The 16974-nt window shown below is 45.1% G+C and overlaps 1 protein-coding gene across 2 annotated transcripts in view; it reads left to right on the top strand.

Annotated features, from left to right (window-relative positions):
• SSBP2 (single stranded DNA binding protein 2) overlaps nucleotides 1–16564 on the top strand; it is a 224007-nt gene extending 207443 nt beyond the window's left edge. For both annotated transcript variants that reach the window (XM_069751142.1, XM_069751132.1), the window contains 7 exons: nucleotides 2921–2956; nucleotides 8413–8467; nucleotides 9540–9610; nucleotides 9793–9871; nucleotides 11519–11547; nucleotides 12133–12231; nucleotides 15854–16564. In XM_069751142.1, the coding sequence (XP_069607243.1) occupies nucleotides 2921–2956; nucleotides 8413–8467; nucleotides 9540–9610; nucleotides 9793–9871; nucleotides 11519–11547; nucleotides 12133–12231; nucleotides 15854–15883 (399 nt within the window). In that variant the 3' untranslated portion in view covers nucleotides 15884–16564. The remainder of the gene's footprint in view (nucleotides 1–2920; nucleotides 2957–8412; nucleotides 8468–9539; nucleotides 9611–9792; nucleotides 9872–11518; nucleotides 11548–12132; nucleotides 12232–15853) is intronic.
• Nucleotides 16565–16974: the final 410 nt, after the last annotated feature.

Here is a 16974-nt window from a genome sequence, read left to right as displayed (position 1 = left end):
AACGTTAAATGTAACGTTTTTGCTGCCGACGGACCGCTTTTTCCGACCGCGCATGCGCGGCCGGAACTCCGCCCCCACCTCCCCGCACCTCACAGTGGGGACAGCGGATGCGCCGGAGAAATGCATCCGCTGCACCCGTTGTGCGGCGCATCAAACGCTAGCGTCGGAATCTCGGCCCGATGCAATGCGACGGTCCGAATCCGACGCTAGTGTGAAAGTAGCCTAACCTGGTGGACCACAACGAAGAACCTAAAATAGGGAGTTCCATGGATCCTTGATCCCTGTGTTACGGTTACCACAGACGCCAGTCAATTCGGATGGGGCGGACATATAGAAAAGACATATTACCAGGGAGAATGGACTCCTCAGATTGCTGCAAGGTCATCAAACTTCAGGGAACTGTATGCAATCTGGTAGCTGTTCTACCAGGCCCAGTCACAGGTCAGGGGCAGACACGTAAGGATACTGTCTGACAATGTCACAGCAGTGGCATTTCTAAGACACCAAGGAGGTCCGAAACATCCACCACTGCAACACCTAGCAGACCAAATTTTCAGATGGGCAGAGAAATCTGTCAAATCCATCTCGGCAGTTCACCTGGAAGGCTTCAAGAATCAAGTAGCAGACTTCTTGAGCAGAACACCTGTACATCCCGGAGAATGGGAACTGAACCCAGAAATATTCAGCAGTCTGTGCCAGAAGTGGGGAACACCTCAGGTGGATCTTTTTGCCACCAGGTCGAATGCAAAGACCAGAGCATTTTTCTCTCTCAATCCTCTAGATGGAGCCACAGAAGTAGACGCCTTGTCTCAGTATTGGGGAGAAGGTCTCCTGTACGCATTTCCGCCTCTTCCTCTGAAACCGAAGACACTCAGGAAGATATGAGACGAGAGAGCAACCGTAATCCTGGTGGTTCCTTTTTGGCCAAAAAGGTGCTGGTTCTCCCTGCTATCCATAATGTCAGCAGAGAGACCAATCTTACTACCGAACAGGCGGGACCTTCTACTACAGGGGCCAGTGTTCCACAAAGACCCAGACTCTCTACACCTATCTGCTTGGATCCTGAACGGCGAACCCTAAGATCCAGGGGCCTGTCAGAAGAGGTCATTACCACACTCCAGGCAAGAAGAAAGCCGGTTACTTCAGCGATTTATAACAAAATCTGGAAGCGGTATTGTTCCTTTATGGGAGAGGTTCCTGTGGATACTTCAAAACCTGACATTCCAAGAATCCTCGACTTCCTGCAACTCTCGACTTTGAGAAGGGCCTCCGGCCTAGTACTTTAAAAGTACAGATTGCAGCGCTTAGTGTCTTTTTTGATATGTCACTAGCCTCCCATCCTTGGATAGCAAGATTTTCCAGGGCCACGCAGAGAATGAGACCACTTGTAAGAAAATCAACTCCTCCTTGGGACCTAAATCTGGTCCTTAATGCCCTGTGTAAAACCCCATACTTGTTATCAGAAGATATGGGCATAGCCAATCTCTCCTTTAAAACAGCCTTCCTGATTGCCAACACGTCAGCTAAAAGTTTGGGGGAGATGCAGGCTCTTTCCACTCAGGACCCATATTTTCAGATCTTTGACGACAGGATAGTCTTAAGACTTAATCCAGCCTTCCTCCCCAAGGTAGTGTCCTCAACAAATATAAATCAGGAGATAATCCTTCCCTCATTCTGCCAACACCCTAGAAACACAAAGGAAGGGGTCTACCATAACCTTGACGTTAGGGAGACTGTTCTAAAATAGCTGGGGGCGACGGAAGGTTGGAGACGGGACACTAACTTGTTCATACAGTACGGGGGTCCAAATAGAGGTTGTAAGGCAGCAAAATCAACCATTGCTAGGTGGATCAAAACCACGATAAACCTAGCGTATACAGACCAAGGGAAAGATCCCCCGGATATTCTTAGATCCTATTCAACTCGAGCTATCTCTACATCATGGGCGGAGAGGGGGAAGCCTCAGCTGAGCAAATTTGTAGGGCGGCGACTTGGACCAGTCTTTCTACCTTTGCTAGACACTATAAATTAGAGGTCTCATCAGATCAGTTAGCTTTTGGTAGAAAAGTATTACATGCAGTAGTCCCACCCTAGTTTACCATCCTTTGGTATTTCTCCAATGGTGCTGTCAGGTGGTGAACTGGAAAGCGGTAATTAGACCTACCGGTAATTGTATTTCCAGGAATCCATCCTGACAGCACTACTAGTTCCCTCCCACTGCAAGTTTATACTATTGACTAATGTGATGTAACATTGGTATATGACTGTTAATAAACTCTTTCTTTTGCATCCATCCATATGTAGTACTTAGAAAATCACTGGTGGGTGGAGTGGGGAGGGTCCTTTTAACCGCTTGTCGTTCCTGTCCCACTGAGGGTAAGAAGGACGTCCTCCAATGGTGCTGTCAGGATGGATTCCTGGAAATACAATTACCGGTAGGTCTAATTACCGTTTTTTTGTTGTTGTATTGAAGTGTTTTTTGTATTTTTACTATATCCCTCATGATGAAGCATTGCAGTCTGGTTTAGTCAAAAAGACATCCTTTTAAATAAATGGGGGCCTATGAATACATTCAGCATAAGGGCTAGGAGCTTTTCTGGTTTAGAGCCTAGTTCACATGCGTGATTTGAGCACAGCCTAACCTGGTCGCTGCTATTTCTTCTTGTGACCCCTTCTTCACCAGCCCTAACCCCTTAGATTCCGGCACCCACCCGAGATTGCGCGTATTTCCACTCCTTGGCATAAGAAGCAGCTGCTCCAATGCAAGACGTGCGACCATTTCCCTTTTATATCTGTGTGGACTAATCTAACTAAAGAGGACAATCTGCCCTGCAAGAAAGATGTCCCCAACAAGGAACGCAATCAATAGATGTTCTCGCTGCACAATAAAGGAGTAACTTTGATTTTTATTTGCTTTTAGATACCCTACTCGTCCGCGTCTCCCGGGAATTATGTAGTAAGTTCATCTGCTTTTGTTTGCTCATTGGAATTGATGTTACATTTTATTTAGTCAAAGAAATAGTTATCCAGATGTTAAGAGGAGCCCTTGAGTATTGTGTGCGGAGTGAACATCTGAGCCGCGCGCCGCTGTTTTGTCTGACGTTTAATGTGCATATGTTGATATTCGTTTGAAGAACCGTTAGCAATATGCGCACAGATGCAGGGAGAGCCAGGCTTCCCTCCATCACACCATCCGCTGCAATGCATGCCACGGTAAGAGGTACTTCACAATCACTTGGAACAATGAGGAGCTCAAAAACCCATTGATTAACTCTGCCGACTGCTGGAGAGGAATCCACTAATGCGGTCAGTTTATGGAGAAGCAGTAAAACTACTGGCGTAGACCCCATCGAAAGCAACAGCTCTACGTTCCGCTAATATAACTTAAAGAGGCCATTTATAGTAGGATCTAATCACTTCTGTTTTATCGGATTAGTTGTAAACTTTACAGAAACTTGTATTTACCAACATGTAACCTGACAAAAAGTTTCAGGGTACATTAAAAAAGAGAACATTTCCTATTGTATTTATTCATCTTTCGTCTTGTATTTTACTGGAGCTTATTGTTTTTTGGTTTTCCTGTTTTTTTTTTTTTTTGGGGGGGGGGGCTTGCCTCAGTCAATGATGATCAATAAAAACCAAATCTGCATTATCTCTATTGATTGTGCAGCTACATTTTTCAGTAAGCCCCCTCTCCAAATAATGATACTATATGGAGCATTTAAAGAGCTTAGAAGGATTCAGCTATTCAGTTTTTAATCACGTGATATCATAGACCTAATGAAAAAGAGAATTCTCTGGGTACAATGGAAAATGAGCAATTGTAAGAACATAGTGCTGTATAACATGATGACTGCAATATACAGTGGGTAGGGAAAGTATTCAGACCCCTTTACATTTTTCACGCTTTGTTTCACTGCAGCCATTTGGTGAATTAAAAAAAACTGACTGCAAAAAACAGAAATGTAGACATTTTTGCAAATGTATTAAAAAAGAAAAACTGAAATATCACATGGTCATAAGCAGGGGTGTCAAACTGCATTCCTCGAGAGCTGCAGACAGGTCATGTTTTCAGGATTTCCTTATACTGCACAGGTGATAATTTAATCACCTACACAAATAATGAGTTGGTGATTAAATTATCACCTGTGCAGTACAAGGCAATCCTGAAAACATGACCTGTTTGCAGCCCTCGAGGAATGCAGTTTGACACCCCTGGTCATAAGTATTCAGACCCTTTGCTCAGACACTCATAGGTAAGTCACATGCTGTCCATTTTCTTGTGATCCTCCTTGAGATGGTTCTACTCCTTCATTACAGTCCAGCTGTGTTTAATTAAACTGATAGGACTTGATATGGAACAGCACACACCTGCCTATATAAGACTTCACAGCTCACAGTGCATGTCGGACAAAATGAGAATCATGAGGTCAAAGGAAATGGCCAAGGAGCTCAGAGACAGAATTGTGGCAAGGCACAGATCTGGCCAAGGTTACAACAGAATTTCTGCAGTACTCAAGGTTCCTAAGAGCACAGTGGCCTCCATAATCCTTAAATGGAAGAAGTTTGGGACCACCAGAAGTCTTCCTAGAAGAACCCCAAGATCATTGTGGCTGAGCTCCAGAGATGAAGTAGGGAGATAGGAGAAAGTTCCACAAAGTCAACTATCACTGCAGCCCTCCACCAGTCAGGCCTTTATGGCAGAGTGGCTCGACGGAAGCCTCTCCTCAGTGCAAGACATATGAAAGCCTGCATAGAGTTTGCAAAAAAAACACATGAAGGACTCCTAGACTATGAGAAATAAGATTCTTTGGTCTGATGAGATGAAGATAGACCGTTTTGGTGATAATTCCAAACGGTATGTGTGGAGAAAACCAGGCACTGCTCATCATCTGCCCAATACAATTCCAACAGTGAAACACGATGGTGGTAGCATCATGCTATGGGGGTGTTTTTCAGCAGCAGGGACAGGAAACCGTACAGAGATATCCTGGATGAAAACCTCTTCCAGAGTGCTCTGGACCTCAGACTTGGCCGAAGGTTCACCTTTCAACAAGACAATGACCCTAAGCACACAGCAAAAATAGCAAAGGAGTGGCTGTAGAACAACTCTGTGACCATTCTTGACTGGCCCAGCCAGAGCCCTGACCTAACCCCAACTGAGCATCTCTGGAGAGACCTGAAAATGGCTGTCCACCAACGTTCACCATCCAATCTGACAGAACTGGAGAGGATCTGCAAGGAAGAATGGCAGAGGATCCCCAAATCCAGGTGTGAAAAACTTGTTAATACACCAGATCCCAACCAACTTCAGTAAAGTAAAAATGGGTACAAAAAGAGTATTTTAGGCCAAAAATTCTTTTATTATAAACACATATTAGTATATAAAATTATGAACAGAATATTCAGGCCGAAGCAGGTAAAAAAGGATGCCGATTATAGTTTCATGCTACCGGCATCAGTAGTCATATTACTTCCATTGAAAGTAAAAAAAATTCCATTTCAAATCAAACGACTCGAGTATAAGCCGACCCCCCCTAATTTTGCCACAAAAAATTGGGAAAAATTAACGACTCGAGTATAAGCCTAGGGTGGAAAATGCAGCAGCTACCGGTAAATGTCAAAAGTAAGAATAGATACCAATAAAAAAAAAATTTTTAATACCCATATTGAATCAGGAGCCCCATATAATGCTCCATAAAGTTTATGATGGTCCCATAAGATGCTCCATATTAAAATATGCCCCATATAATCCTGCATAAAGGTTAATGGCCCCATAAGATGCTCCATAGAAACATTTGCCCAATATAATGCTGCACAAATGTTGATTATGGCCCCATAAGATGCTCCATAGAGATATTTACCCCATATAATGCTACACAAATGTTATGGCCCCATAAGATACTCCATACAGACATTTGCCCCATACAATGCTGCACAAACGTTAATTATGGCCCCATAAGATTCTCCATAAAGATATTTGCCCCATATAGTGCTGCACAAACGTTGATTATGGTCCCATACAGACACTTGCCCAATATAGTGCTGCACAAACGTTATGGCCCCATAAGATGCTCCATGCAGACACTTACCCAATATAGTGCTGCACAAACGTTATGGCCTCATAAGATGCTCCATACAGACATTTACCCAATATAGTGCTGCACAAACGTTATGGCCCCATAAGATGCTCCATACAGACACTTACCCAATATAGTGCTGCACAAACGTTATGGCCCCATAAGATGCTCCATACAGACAGTTACCCAATATAGTGCTGCATAAACGAACGTTATGGCCTCATAAGATGCTCCATACAGACACTTGCCCCATTTGCTGTTGCTGTGATTAAAAAAAAAAAAAAAATCACATACTCACCTCTCCGTCGCTCTGGTCCCCGGCACTTTCAATATTCTCCTGACTTCGTTCCAGCGTCGCTCCATCTTCAGCGTCTTCTGCACTGACGTTCAGGCAGAGGGCGCGCACTAACAACGTCATCGCGTCCTCTGACCTGAGCGTCACTGCAGAAGACGCTGAAGATGGAACGGGGAGCAGGTGAATATCGCGCAGCGCTCCCCCTCCCCATTATACTCACCTGCTCCTGGTGCGATCCCTGCAGGTCCCTGGTTCCCCAGCTTCTTCCTGTACTGAGCGGTTACCGCTCATTACAGTAATGAATATGCGGCTCCACCCTTATGGGAGGTGGAGCCGCATATTCATTACTGTAATGAGCGGTACCATGTGACCACTCAGTACAAGAAGAAGCTGGGGATCCAGGGACCTGCAAGGACCGCACCAGGAGTAGGTGAGTAGTATTAGACAGCCCCCGCTCCCCATCCCCTGCTGACCCCTGGGTATGACTCGAGTATAAGCCGAGAGGGGGACGTTCATCCCAAAAAAATGGGCTGAAAATCTCGGCTTATACTCGAGTATATACGGTAAATATATATCTGGATAACTTTCAAAACAAATGTATTCCCTGATAACAAAGTCTAGTGATGAAATAACCCAATCAACAATTTGTATATGAAAAAATTCCTAGTGACAAAAGACTCTGATCATATCCCGATTAGGAGACAGCATTAAGTGTACTCAGTAGTAAAGTGCGGGTGCTAAAGTGCCAAAATGCAGCTGTAAACATGAGAGCCAAACAGGGATAACTAAAGCCGGTACTTACTAAGGTAGTGGAGGACACTCCTGAAGAAGAGACTTCGAAACGTGCGTAGGGGCGGCAGGTTGTAATAATTTTATATACTAATATGTGTTTAGAATAAAATAATTTTGGGCCTAAAATACTCTTTTTGTCCCCATTTTTACTTCACTGAAGTTGGTTGGGGTCTGGTGTATTATACTGTTTGTTGAGTTTGTGCCCTTATTGTATTCCTATTTAGGGTTTTTCTTTTTGGTGTGAAAAACTTGTAGCATCATTCCCAAGAAGACTCGTGGCTGTACTAGCTCAAAAGGTGCTTCTACCCAATACCGAGCATAGGGTCTGAATACTTATCACCATGTGACATTTCTTTTCAGTTTTTCTTTTTAATACATTTGCAAAAATTTCTACATTTCTGTTTTTTTCAGGCAAGATGGGGCACAGGGTGAACATTAATGAGAATTAACTTTTTTGAAATGGCTGCAATGAAACAAAGAGTGAAAAATGTAAAGGGGTCTGAATACTTTCCGTACCCACTGTATCAAGAGGATAAACATTTTGATGGGTGTTGATTCTTTACTGATACTTTGTCTTGCACATTATTTCGGCTATATAGGCTTCATTTGGGTGTGCAGGCTGATAATACAACCCTAAGCTTTTTGTACACAAATATTGGTTTCATGTTCTCTGAATTAGTTATGTTGACTCACAAAACTTTGTATTTTGAGTGCTTTATATTTATATAAAAGATAATAAGAAGAAGCATAAGGGTATGTTTCCACGGTCAGTAAACGCTGCGGATTGGATGCTGAGTACATCGGCAGCGTCCAACCCGCAGCGGACAGATGTTACAGCATAGTAGATGGGATTTTATGAAATCCCATCTCCACTATACGTGCACACACCTCCGGCGTCCCTGCGTAACCGGACATGCGGCGCGTCTTTCCAGGCCGCAGCATGTCTATTTATCTCACTCAGTCTCCGCAAGATAAATATCACCCGTCCAATGTATAGGACGTGGTGATTCTGCACGGTTCAATGAACACATCCAGAATCTCCGTGCATACAAAAGCCGGCAGCGCTTTGAATAGAGCGGACATGTGCTGCGCTCAAAGTGCCGCCGGTTTGTGCCCGTGGAAACATACCCTAAAACTACAAACCGGGCGCAGATTCTGTTTTGAGTAGTTTTATGTTAGAAGTTATATATAATATGGCCTTGTTGGGTAGCCAGGATTTATTGTTACACAATCTTGTCTCTGCAGGGTCCTCCTGGTGGTGGTGGGCCTCCGGGCACGCCAATTATGCCCAGTCCAGCAGGTAGGTTTATGCATTAATATGGAAATGCATCCTCTCGCCAGAGAGAATAGATGATAAATGTCTGATGCCAGGGAGCCCATGGATCACTACAGCTGGGCTTCCAAGTGCCCTGTTCTGGCTCACTGTATGATCACCGTAAAGACTCATCAGACGTCCATGCAAATCAGTTGGCAATGCACAGGCTGGCCGCGGGTCTCCCAACCCAAGCACGACGGCTGCATAGAAATATATGAAGCGGTCTCGCACATGTTGGGAGAGCCACGGCCAGTCCGTGTATTAGCGATCCGTGCGTGGACCGATTATCATAGACGTCAGAATAAGCATTGAGGAGGTGTTGAATGGATTCCTGTTGATAGCTGTGAAATGTTTTGTGGGAAAACCCTTAAAGGGAATCTGTAGCCAGGTTTCTGCCACCCCATTTAAGAGCAGCATGATGTAGGGGCAGAGGCCGTGATTCCAGCAATGTGTCACTTAATTTACTTGTTGGTGCAGTTTTAATTAAAAATGGTTTGATCTGCTACAAATCTTATCAGCTCTCTGAATGCTGAGCTCTGTATAACCTCGCCCACACTACTGATTGGCAGCTTTGTGTGTACACTGTGCGTAGATAGAAATTAGCCAATCGGTGGTGGGGGCGGAGTTATACAGAACTATGAATATGGAGGACTACATGGCAGGAGGTTTACTATACCTCGTGTGATAATCTCCTGCTGATTAAACAGTGATTTTATCAAGCTTTTGGTAAGCAGCCTAGAAAATGATACATCGCTGGAATCAAGGTCAATATCTCTACATTACTGCTGCTTGCAGATAAGGTGGCAAAATGCTGGTGACAGATTCCCTTTAATGGGGTTTCAGAAATAGCACCACGCCTGACCATGGATGTTGCCTGGTATTGGAGCTTAGCTGCATTCCCTACAATAGAGCTGAGCTGCAATGCAACACACAAACTCTGATCAGGGGTGGCGCTGTTTTCCTCACCATGGTCACCCCCTCTCCATCCACCTTCCTGTCTAGAGTTGCTGTATAGGAGACCATGCGCTGACTTTATACATGTTCACTTCTATTTCAGATTCCACAAATTCTGGAGACAATATGTACACATTAATGAATGCAGTACCTCCTGGCGCCAACAGACCTAATGTAAGTTGGGGATCAGTACAGATAGATTGTAACGGTATGTAGGAGGTAAGCCTTCCCCGATTGTCTGCGGGCATATATTTATCTCCTATAATGTACTGGAGCTGTATAAAGGATAGATTATAACTGTGAATATTTTCAGAATAACACTGATGTGCTCATTTTATTTTTCCCTTTTGCATTAGTTCCCAATGGGGCCTGGATCAGATGGCCCAATGAGTGGATTAGGTGGGATGGAACCGCACCACATAAATGGCTCGTTAGGTAAGTGCGGCCATCATGGCGGCCGAGCTGTATTCTTTATAACGGCCTCTAGAACATGTGAGGTAGAAATAGATTTTGGTAGTCACACCATTAGTGCTATTCCAACATAAAGTCAAGCCCTTCTTACAACCAAACTCCACCTGAACATTGATTTAGGCTACGTTCACATTTGCGTTGTGCGGGGCTGCGTCGGCAACGCACCGCACAACGCAAACAAAAACGCACGCTAAAACGCAGCGTTTTGCGACGCATGCGTCCTTTTTTGCCGAAATTTGGACGCAAAAAAAATGCAACTTGCTGCGTTTTCTGCGCCCAACGCTTGCAGCAAAAAAACGCATGCATCGCAAAACGCAGCACAATGCATGTCCATGCGCCCCCCCATGTTAAATATAGGGGAGCGTGACGCATGCGTCGCCGCTGCTGCGCCTGACGCAACCACGCAAAACGCTAATGTGAACGTAGCCTTACAGGTCACTTATATGTATAGTTTTCAGTGTCAGTACTTTGCTATAGCAGTCTTACGCATGTTGGCATACCCAGATATATAGACGTACAGCCAATTCTGTTACTGCCCACATTTGGACAATATGATTTCACATCTCCCTTTTTAGCCCTTGTTTTCCTACATTTTGTGATGCAGCAGATCCACAGCTATATTAAGTTATGGCTAAGGAATGAGTTGAGTTACCACAAACATTGCCGTGCATGTATTTTTGAGTAAAAATAACTTATCCTTTTGGATTTTATTAAAAACTTGGGGGCGTATGGCTTCTACAGCCATCATGTATAACCATACATAGAAGACTGCATGATAGTTAACAGTCAAATCAATCAGTGAGCTCGTTCTTACAGCAGGGTTTTTATCCATAAGTTCACTGACAGATCAAACTTCTAACTCATTGTACAGCCACAATTATAAAAATCCAGAAAAATTGGAGGCAGCACACCGTTTTGTAGTGAAAAGGAGCCATTTAATCAGCCCAGAAAGCGATGTTTCGGTCCCAACAGGAACCTTTCTCAAAACACTACAAAACGGTGTGCTGCCTCCAATTTTTCTGGATTTTTATAATTGAGGTTTGGTATTTGCCTGGGGTGCTCTGCACCCGGACTCTTTCTTTGTGCTGCTCTAATTCTCTTTCTCATTCTACAGCCAGCTATGAACAGTGATACACAGAGGCTGTAGAAGCCACATCATTCAAAATAAAACAAACATGACTGCAAAAATATTTTTTTATTCAGTAACACTAGCATTTAAAGCGAATGCTTTTACAGTAAACATATTTTGAAAATCCAATTTGTGGACTATGTTTTGGATGACTAGTCTGATGTGGTCCTCACTCTGTTTCAGTTGTATGACTGACAGACGCATAAGTCAAAGGGATCGAGGATTGTATCGTACTGCTCATCTGAGACACGTGGTCTCTGATCTGGCTTTTCAAAAGTATGTTTTCTCTAAAACGCCTCAAAGAGAAAAAAATGTTGCCTTAAAAGATGTGCCATTGCCTCACAGTGAAGATTAATTACTGGTTATCTACCTACAAATGACTATACACATCAATTACTATTTTTGTTGCATCTAGTGATGTTGACAGGTGATTTTACTTTGTGGTATTACCTCGTGTTTCTAATTATTCCCTTGTTGTGTAGGCTCTGGGGACATGGACAGTATTTCCAAGGTACGGTCATTTGTGAATAGCATGGAATCACCAGTGATGAGACCTGTTCTCCGTTGTGTGCGCATTTTCTTCATATCTTGTCCTTCTAACTTTGAAGAAGTTGTAGTAAAAATGACTAGACTTGTGTGACCTCGTGTCACTAAACGTCTCTTAATTATTTTTGAACGTTTAAAGCGGTTGTCCGTTACTTTATCATTGATGACCTATTCTTCGGAAAGGTCATCAAAGACTGATCAGTCAGGGTCCGACACCCAGCACCCCTGCCGATCAGCTGATCACGGTGTAGGCAGCCGCCGGCTAGAAATGCCTACTTGTGGAGCTGCTCCATCTTCCGATAGTGGCCACGGCCGGGTACTGCTATTGAAGGAGAACCTCTGCAATTGAGCATTTCTGGCCGCCGATATAGAGAACATCTGATCAGCGGGTGTACCGGGTGTTGGACCCCGGCCGATCAGACATTGCTGACCTTTCCTAAGGATAGGTCATCAATGATAAAGTAGAGAAGAACCTCTTTAATCTTTCACCCCTCAAATGCCTTTATGTGGATGCTCTGCCTAACATAACATGTATTGCTTTATCGCCCAGAACTCTCCGAACAACATGAGCCTGAGTAACCAGCCAGGCACACCACGGGATGACGGAGAGATGGGTGGAAACTTCTTAAATCCCTTTCAGAGCGAGAGTGTGAGTGTCGTGTCCTGTTTGTGAACATATAGATTTTATCTTCATGTCACCAAATAGTTTCCAACATTTTCACAAGACTTGAGTTTCACAGAATATTTTTTTTTTTTTATCCATAACGTGAAAGTAAGATTAATAATATAACTTCATTACAAAATCTTCAGTTTTATTCAAATTAGGTGATCCAAAAATGAATACACCTCACATCAAAAACTACATCATCTAGTATTTTGTATGACCTCCATGATGCACTGCAAGGGTTCTCCGGTGTTTACAGCGGGAACAGTGACCAAGTATGCGATATGTGTAGACTTGTCTTTCTAGACCGGACAACCACCAAGTCTTCTAGGCATGGGATTGGGATGGATAAGTTGGCGACATATCGTAACTTCTATTTTTTCCGTTCTTCACGAACGACCTCTTTTAGTGCCCGGATGCTGTTTCCCCAGTTAGGAACTGGAGTACATTTCTGGCATAATGTATCATGAATTATTCAGGTTTGCTTGGTCATTACCCTGTCCCACCTCAGCTTTACGCTCTTTTCTAAAAGTGAGCAGTACTGGCTTGGCATGCCATGAAAACACCAAAAGTCTCCAAAATTTTGTGCAACATTTCACCGTTCTCGTGAAAACACCCTGATGAATCAGTGTCTCCTATATTCTTCATTTGATAATTTAGTATGGCTTAGTGGGAAAAGGGTATGCTCTAACCTGAAAAACCATGGGCCAAAAATGCCAAACTAATAGGTGGTGTAACCTGAGATTGGACCGTTCTGTTCTCCAGTGTGAGCCACTGTGATAAGCGCAATATATCTGTCCACTACATTACCCGTATGGGAAAGTGACCCTCCCATAAATCCTCCTCACTCCTTCCATATATAATTACAACATTACAGGTTTTTAAAGCCTATACTATAGATTACATGTCCACCCTTGACATACTTAGACCCTTTTTCTGCACTTAATAGTTTCAATAGGTCCAGCATCTTCTGCTGCCTTGGATTTCTAGTATGCCTTTATCAAAGGTGTTTTTCTGATGCAAAACTCCAAACACCGTGCATAGAAGACCCCTGCAGCATCTCCTGAAATCCACCCAGAGATAGACCTGCTATTTTTCCTAAGTAAAGAGAAAAACTTGAGTTTTAAGATTTGGAGTTTTGTATCAAAAATGTAACTTTATAGGTTGCACATAAGATTTGCATGTTTGCAGCAGTTAAAGGTGTTGTCTGAGACTTTTACATTGATGGCCCACCCTCAAGATAGGTAATCAACACCTGATCAGTGCAAATCGCCTTTGTAGGGCCGGGTACTGCAGATCTGCTGCAAATTGTAATCAATAGGTGACAAGGTGCAGTACCGGGCCACCACCACTATACAGTTAATGGAGCTGTGCTGTGCAACTCCGTAACTGAGTAGTTCTGCCCACCTCTGGCACTGTGAACAGCCACTTTGTGGGGGTGCCCACACCGATCATATATTGATGAACTATACCCAGGATTGCCCATCAATTTAAAAGTCCCAGATAAACCCTTTAAAGGTGTATTTTTAGCATAATTTTTTTATAAAAGTGTATTAGTCTTTTCTTTCATATTTTATCTTCTTGAATTCATTATTTGGCTAAAAAAAAACTGCATATGAATGCCCACCTTATGGCTATACCTGGTCCCACTCAGGAAGTCCCTGCTTGTCTCTGCACAGGAAACCTCCAGCTCTGAGCGAGCACAGATGCTCCTGCAGCTCTGAGCAAGCGCAGATGCTCCTCTAGCTCTGAGGGGGCGCAGATGCCCCTCCAGCTCTGAGCGAGCGCAGATGCCCCTCCAGCTCTAAGCGAGCGCAGATGCCCCTCCAGCTCTGAGCGAGCGCAGATGCTCCTGCAGCTCTGAGCGAGCGCAGATGCTCCTGCAGCTCTGAGCGAGCGCAGATGCCCCTCCAGCTCTGAGCGAGCGTAGATGCCCCTCCAGCTCTGAGCGAGCGTAGATGCCCCTCCAGCTCTGAGCGAGCGCAGATGCCCCTCCAGCTCTGAGCGAGCGCAGATGCCCCTCCAGCTCTGAGCGAGCGCAGATGCCCCTCCAGCTCTGAGCGAGCGCAGATTCCCCTCCAGCTCTGAGCGAGCGCAGATGCCCCTCCAGCTCTGAGCGAGCGCAGATGCCCCTCCAGCTCTGAGCGAGCGCAGATGCCCCTCCAGCTCTGAGCGAGCGCAGATGCCCCTCCAGCTCTGAGCGAGCGCAGATGCCCCTCCAGCTCTGAGCGAGCGCAGATGCCCCTCCAGCTCTGAGCGAGCGCAGATGCCCCTCCAGCTCTGAGCGAGCGCAGATGCCCCTCCAGCTCTGAGCGAGCGCAGATGCCCCTCCAGCTCTGAGCGAGCGCAGATGCCCCTGCAGCTCTGAGCGAGAGCAGATGCTCCTGCAGCTCTGAGCGAGCGCAGATGCCCCTCCAGCTCTGAGCGAGCGCAGATGCCCCTGCAGCTCTGAGCGAGCGCAGATGCTCCTTCAGCTCTGAGCGAGCGCAGATGCTCCTTCAACTCTGAGCGAGCGCAGATGCCCCTGCAGCTCTGAGCGAGCGCAGATGCCCCTGCAGCTCTGAGCGAGCGCAGATGCCCCTGCAGCTCTGAGCGAGCGCAGATGCCCCTGCAGCTCTGAGCGAGCGCAGATGCCCCTGCAGCTCTGAGCGAGCGCAGATGCCCCTGCAGCTCTGAGCGAGCGCAGATGCTCCTCCAATGAGGACAATGACACACTCAGTATCTATGACGGTACAGAGAAATACAGAAAATTATCTACAGTAGGCTTTTCTAACCCTTTGTTTTCTTTCTCCACAGTATTCCCCTGCAGCTCTGAGCGAGCGCAGATGCCCCTCCAGCTCTGAGCGAGCGCAGATGCCCCTCCAGCTCTGAGCGAGCGCAGATGCCCCTCCAGCTCTGAGCGAGCGCAGATGCCCCTCCAGCTCTGAGCGAGCGCAGATGCCCCTCCAGCTCTGAGCGAGCGCAGATGCCCCTGCAGCTCTGAGCGAGAGCAGATGCTCCTGCAGCTCTGAGCGAGCGCAGATGCCCCTGCAGCTCTGAGCGAGAGCAGATGCTCCTGCAGCTCTGAGCGAGCGCAGATTCCCCTCCAGCTCTGAGCGAGCGCAGATGCTCCTTCAGCTCTGAGCGAGCGCAGATGCTCCTTCAGCTCTGAGCGAGCGCAGATGCCCCTCCAGCTCTGAGCGAGCGCAGATGCCCCTGCAGCTCTGAGCGAGAGCAGATGCTCCTGCAGCTCTGAGCGAGCGCAGATGCCCCTGCAGCTCTGAGCGAGAGCAGATGCTCCTGCAGCTCTGAGCGAGCGCAGATTCCCCTCCAGCTCTGAGCGAGCGCAGATGCTCCTTCAGCTCTGAGCGAGCGCAGATGCTCCTTCAGCTCTGAGCGAGCGCAGATGCCCCTGCAGCTCTGAGCGAGCGCAGATGCCCCTGCAGCTCTGAGCGAGCGCAGATGCCCCTGCAGCTGTGAGCGAGCGCAGATGCCCCTGCAGCTCTGAGCGAGCGCAGATGCTCCTCCAATGAGGACAATGACACACTCAGTATCTATGACGGTACAGAGAAATACAGAAAATTATCTACAGTAGGCTTTTCTAACCCTTTGTTTTCTTTCTCCACAGTATTCCCCTAGCATGACAATGAGTGTGTGATTCCTCATCATGTCTCGTCATGAAGACTGCAGTGAGTTAGCCCTCTTCACAGATCTGCCCTTGAGGAGTCCTATTCATCACCATGCCATTTAACTTGAGGATCCTGGTCCCTCGTCACACGAATCCTTTTTTTTCTATATCTTGCCATTTACCCTGTTTGTGAAGAAGCGGGTCCAAGTGTAAACTCAAGCGACTGTAAAGAGTGGCATATGTAAAAATTTGCCCTAAACAGAACTGCAATTTATCATCTGTACATATATATATAAATATATATATAAATATATATATATTCCCACAGGACATTGTAAAAGGATATTATCACATGCCATCTTAAGTAGCGAGACATAGAGACTTCTGTTCCATCTTTTTTTTTCCACGTTTACATTTTTGAATTACAAATTGTTGCATTTTCTCCCTGAACTATTTTGTGCTGTGTATATCACTGCTTAATAAGTTATTTTTTAAGGTAAACTCAAATGTTGTTCTGGTTTTTGTAAATGTCTGCAATCATGGATAGGAATAAAATGCTTACGAGTGCTTTTATTAAATTGCTTTTGATACAAGTTATCCTATGAATAACTGACTGATGGGTCTGGGAAATTCAATTATGTCATTTGAGAGACTTGTGTAAAGGTGCAATTTTGTATATAAAAAATGAAAACTTCAAGAACGACACAAGGACTTGATTATTTTAGTGCTTTGGAGACATACATTTTTCATTTTCAAATTTGTTAATATAGCAAAGATGATAAACAGAAATAAAGCAACTTATTTTCTTATTACAGCGTAAACCTAAAATGTAGAATTTACATATTAAGAACCAGTATTGTGCATACAGATAATTTCTGTATGAGGTACACATTGATTACATTCTGTAATCCGTGCTTTCTGAAGATCAGGGACCATGGGGGTTAGCAAAAAGAAGCGGTCTTTAGTGACTGTTCTGTATTATTTTGTACTATGAGATGTAATCCTCCATATACACAATGATTATTTCCCAACACATGGAGAAAAGTTGATAATTTACAGAAGAGCCTCTGACAACATTTCGCTGCTCAACCCTGCGCTTGGAACAAAATTGCCAACTTGTC

Source organism: Ranitomeya imitator, chromosome 1, assembly GCF_032444005.1.
Source record: "Ranitomeya imitator isolate aRanImi1 chromosome 1, aRanImi1.pri, whole genome shotgun sequence".
NCBI lineage: Eukaryota > Metazoa > Chordata > Amphibia > Anura > Dendrobatidae > Ranitomeya > Ranitomeya imitator.
Note: the sequence above shows the minus strand (reverse complement) of the source record. Positions and strands in the feature narration are given on the sequence as shown.